At 35.9% G+C, this 5,002-nt stretch overlaps 1 protein-coding gene across 1 annotated transcript; it reads right to left on the minus strand.

Moving 5' to 3' along the window:
• Positions 1-293: 293 nt before the first annotated feature.
• On the minus strand, positions 294-3,444 carry LOC113051767 (ras association domain-containing protein 10). Its single transcript, XM_026215822.1, has one exon. It carries the CDS (start codon positions 3,103-3,105, stop codon positions 1,741-1,743), a length of 1,365 nt encoding a protein of 454 aa, XP_026071607.1. The 5' UTR covers positions 3,106-3,444; the 3' UTR covers positions 294-1,740.
• Between the last annotated feature and the right edge of the window lie 1,558 nt (positions 3,445-5,002).

Raw genomic sequence — 5,002 nt, forward strand, 5'->3', positions numbered from 1 at the left:
GCTATTACAAAGTTAACTTCTTTCAGAGGTACTTAAGTGTTAAAATATTGTATAGTTTACATTTCAGGATCCTTTGATGAATAAAATGTTAAAAAGGCCGGTATTTATGCAAATTAGAAATATTTTGTAAAAAAAAATATATATATATATATATATATATATATATATATATATATATATTAAAAAATATTTATAATAACACACACACACACTACCATTCAAAAGTTTAAGGTCAGTCTTTTTTTCTTTCTTTTTTTAATTGCTTATTGTTTTGTGAGATGATGATGTGTTTCAAAAATCAATAAAGCAAACATTCCTCTGTATTTTAGTTGATATGACAATTTATATGATAGATTATCATATTACACAAATGTTACACCTGTACAATTCTAAATACATTGATTCTCTGTTAAAAACAGTATAATAATAACAAATAAATTCCATATCATTAAGCTCTTCAGATCACCAATTGTCTCTTACAGTCATTCAAACTAGTTTACCCACATACATAAATATACTGTACCTTTCTTGGGCTTAAGCAATACCATAATGCAACTTAAAGCTGAATTGTGCATCACTTATGTTAAAATTCTGTCAAAGAAGTCTGTAATACTTATCTGTTAATAAATTATCTGTTATTATCAATTCACCCAGTGATCTCAAAAAGGCTATTGTTTGGCTGGCCACCATTTCTCCAGAAGTGCACAATGTATTTTCAAACTGGCCATCAATTCTGTTCATGGGTTCTGCAATCAGCCAATCACTTGAGCAGCTAGCACCATGGGACTAAACACTCTGGAGCTCCATGAAAATGTCACAACAATGCAGATTGGCAACAGAAAAATACATTTTATTTCATGCTTTTGCATGGCCAAAATATTTCCACAAAATCAGTCTGAAAACATTTAGATTATTTAAAAAAATATTAATAATTCCACTTGATGATGCACAGAAATCACACACTTAAGGTTTAAACAGTTAATCGTTATGCATAAACCATAATGTTATGTAAAATTGATCTGTAAAGCATACTGTTGGAATGCATCCATCATACCGCCTCATACAGAAAAATCCACCCACCGAGATTTCAATCCTGGAAGTTTTTTTTTTTTTTTCAAAATATCAGTGCTATAACCACAGATACATTTATGAAGTTAACACTGAATCTTGGAAGCTTATTTCTGTCACAGTTCTGACTTCCTCACATTTGAGTTTACCTCTCTTTGAAGTTTTTGCTTAGAATTCTGAATTACATTTCGAAATTAATTTTTTCTTTCAACATGAAAAAAAACAAAACCTTTATGACTTTTTATATTTAAATTAGTTTCAAGGTTGATCAAAGTTTGCATCTTGCAATTCTGACTTTTATCTCAGAATTCTGAGTTTACATCTCAATATTCTGTTCTTTGTTTCCACCAGGTAATTGCTACTTATCTGACTTCCTGTTGCAGTTTTTATTCTTTTTGTTTCAATGGCAGAATTAGGCTACTGTATATTCTTATAGACATCAACATAATAAAATATATGACTAAGACTGCTCAATAAGTGCATAGTTATGTTTTTAATGTGATTTGGTCATGTAATTCATTTTGATTTGTAGCAACGTACCTTTCTACTTTCCCAGCACTCGTGTTTGCTTCCGCTTTGTGCTTGTTTACTGTATGCAAATGAAAAATGTGTTATATTAAGACAGTTACATTGTTCATTTCAACTATCCAGCAACAGATAATATTAGTTTTTTTACACCAAAGATTCGCAGATGGGTGTGATATCTGAGTCTTGACTGTGCATTGAGCTGAGTCCTGTATCTGAGTCGTCATCATTCATGTCACATGTTTTTGAAAGCCCTCTTGCCTGCTCCACCCACACGCTGTCCCCCTGGAGCGGCATCAGTCTGTCTGTTTCTATTGTGTTTTCCTCTTTCAGCTCAGCATCGGCCTCACTGTCCTCCTCAAGATCCAAAGAGTTGACTTTCTCCATTAAATGCCTCAGTTCTTTCTCTTTCGCCCCCCATATCTCCTGGGTCAGGTCCAAGTCATTCCTTATGGCCTCCAAATCAGTGTTCAGCCGCAGACCGATGTACAAACTTGCGTCAAGCTGGGTTCTGATCCTCTCTTCTTCCAGAAGCAAGTCGGTGTCAGAAGACACATCCCTCGCTGAAGGTCCATCGTCTTTTTCTGTAGTTGTGACTCTGAGAGACGTCTCTCCAGAAGTGGTTTCAGACTCTTTATTCGCGAGTTCCTCGTGTCTTCTTTTCATCCACCTCTGGTTGAGTTCCTCTTGAATCTCAGTCGTAATGCTCTCCATGAGGGTCTCCTGTTTAGACAGTTCTTCCTGCAGTTTGATGACCTCCTCGCATCTCTGTACATATTCCTCAAACTGGGCGAGAGCTGCTTCTGGGCTCGTTTTGTCCCCCTCGCTAACTTTATCTGGGTTGGCGTCCACCAAATACGTATCCTGGACGTAGTTGATCCCATGCAACTTCATTCTATCAAAATGAACTTTGGCCTCATACCTTTCAATGTCCCTGTCGAGCTCTTTTATCCTCTCAATCTGCTGGCGGTTGGTGTGATCTTGAGAAACGACCAGGTGCACAAGGGTCTCCATCTTCTCCGTGGATAAGGAGTCTTTAGACGCAGCCTGCGCCCGCTTCTTGTTGATTTTATCCAACTTTCTGAACGCTTTCCTGACTATCCGTCTATGTTTGTCCTGTGACAGAGCCATGGTCACTCTGGCGGTCCCCTTGTAGACGCACGGGCTCTCTTTACTGAAAACGACGCGCGCCTCTGCGCTCCGAGGCCCGTTGCTGGGTAAAGATGCTTCGTTTTTCACCAACACGAACCGGACGTTTTCTTGTTCCTCTCCCCACGCGCTCCACAGTCGCAATATCTTGGTATTGTTAGGTAAAATCCGTTCGAATCCTCTCCATTTCTCCACGATGCAGTAGGACTGAGGAGAGCCTGAGAGGGAAACGCGCTGCTCCGGGTTCTGCTCCCCGAGTAAAACCCGGATCACATCCGCGCAGCTCGTGCGCTTCGACAAGCCCGACACGAGCTTCTCCTCGCGACAAACCCACACTGCAATTTTATTCTCCTCTGCTTCCATCTCTCAGACCGACAGTCACTGTCCCGGCAAGTCTCTAAAAGTTTCCAGTGCAGGAAATTACTCAGGTGACGTGAAACTATTATAAAAACAGAAATATTCTATGAAATGTTAAGGGGTAATCCTCAGTAATGAAACAGCCGGAATGCTGTCCGTGTAAGAATCAAGAGTTCGTCATAGTCCCGTGTTGGCAGGTTTGTCTCTCAGTCTGTGTGAGTGAACGAGCGCAGACGGGACAGCGCTTCAGCTGCGAGTGCACCACACCGATCACGTGACCCACATTATGATATTCCTACCTCCTGTGTGTACTTGAGTTTAGATTAGATCAAATCAAAAAATCAAAATAAAAAATTAATAGTTAATAATAAAAAATAGTCAAACAAACAAAACTGCTCTGATGTTGTTTTGATAGTTTACAAAAAAAAAAAAAAAAAAAAAACACATCCATGAAAACATACACAAAAGTCATCGAATTCATGACATACATAAATTCATCTCACATGATAATATTCATTGAACACATACCTAATATTGTCTTTTACAAAACTTAATTATGGTTATTTTTATACTAGCTATTTATTTATTTACAGCTTCAAAAACGTACAAACAAACAAGACATAAAACAAACATCTTAAATCATAAAACATCATAAAACATACATCTTCATCATGTATACATCAAGTAAATAAATGTAGGCTATTCGCTCTCAGTTCATTAAAGATGTAGATGAGTGTGTTTCCTCATTAGGACATATTTGGGGAAATTTAAATAGACAAGTTATATTATATCACTTGTTCACCAATGGATCAGCAGTGAATGGGTGCCGTCAGAATGAGAGTCCAAACAACTGACAAAAACTTCACAATAAAGTGAACAGTTAACAATTAACATCTGGTGAAGTGAAAAGCAGCATGTTTGTAATAAATTCGTCATTAAGACGTTTTTAACAAACTGTTGCCTTTGGCTCATCTCATCTGTCTCTCTCTCTCTCTCTCTATATATATATATAAAGGGGGGTAAAAAAAATAAGCAAAAAATACAATAGTAAAAAAAAAGATACATTTAAAAAAATATCTGAATATAATTCCAGATTTGTATTATTATTTTTTTTCATTAAAGTTTGAAGTTCAGCTGAAATAAATATAATATTTGATTCATTCATTAGGATTATTGTCTTCTTAAAGAATGATATTGCTAGCATCTGTGTCTTGTATCTGTCTTAGTTTTGAAGGCAAAAATTAAGTTAACAGCTTCTTCAAGTTTGGGGTAGGTGAATGTTGCTTCATCAAGATTATTGCACGTTATTAAGAAATTGTGCATCATAAAAATAAACACTGTCGTAATCATGGAGATGCTATTTATGATAAAAGAAATTCGAATTTCAGGGTCAAACCAGATCCAATTTCAGGGTCAAACCGGTGTTATAATGTATTTTATTTTACTTTTTAAACCTTTTAAATGTCTTTGAGTAATAAAAAGCTTTAAATCAATTTAGAAATCAAGTCGTTGTTCACTGCTTCATAAGAATGATCCAGCAGTGACCCCTGCTGTTCACGTTTATTACACAACATTCACAAATAATAGCGGAACAATCCCGCCCTCTAGTGTTCAATGCTATTACTGTAACCACATGGGTAACACTTTAGAATAATGGTCCATTAGTTAATGTTAGTTCATTCATTAATTAACATGAACAAACAATGAACAATACATTTATTACTGTATTTATTAACCTTTGTTATTGTTAGTTATTGAAAATACAGTTATTCATTGTTAGTTCATGCTAATTCACAGTGCATTAACTAATGTCAACAAGCACAACTTTTGATTTGAATAATGCATTAGTAAATGTTGAAATTAACATCAACTAAGATTAATAAATGCTGTAGAAGAATTGTTC

This window comes from Carassius auratus, chromosome 32 (genome assembly GCF_003368295.1).
Source record: "Carassius auratus strain Wakin chromosome 32, ASM336829v1, whole genome shotgun sequence".
Taxonomy (NCBI): domain Eukaryota; kingdom Metazoa; phylum Chordata; class Actinopteri; order Cypriniformes; family Cyprinidae; genus Carassius; species Carassius auratus.

What these genes read in the sequence shown, in the direction of transcription:
- LOC113051767 (XM_026215822.1), bottom strand. Translation starts at nt 3,105, where the DNA reads ATGGAAGCAGAGGAGAATAAAATTGCAGTGTGGGTTTGTCGCGAGGAG.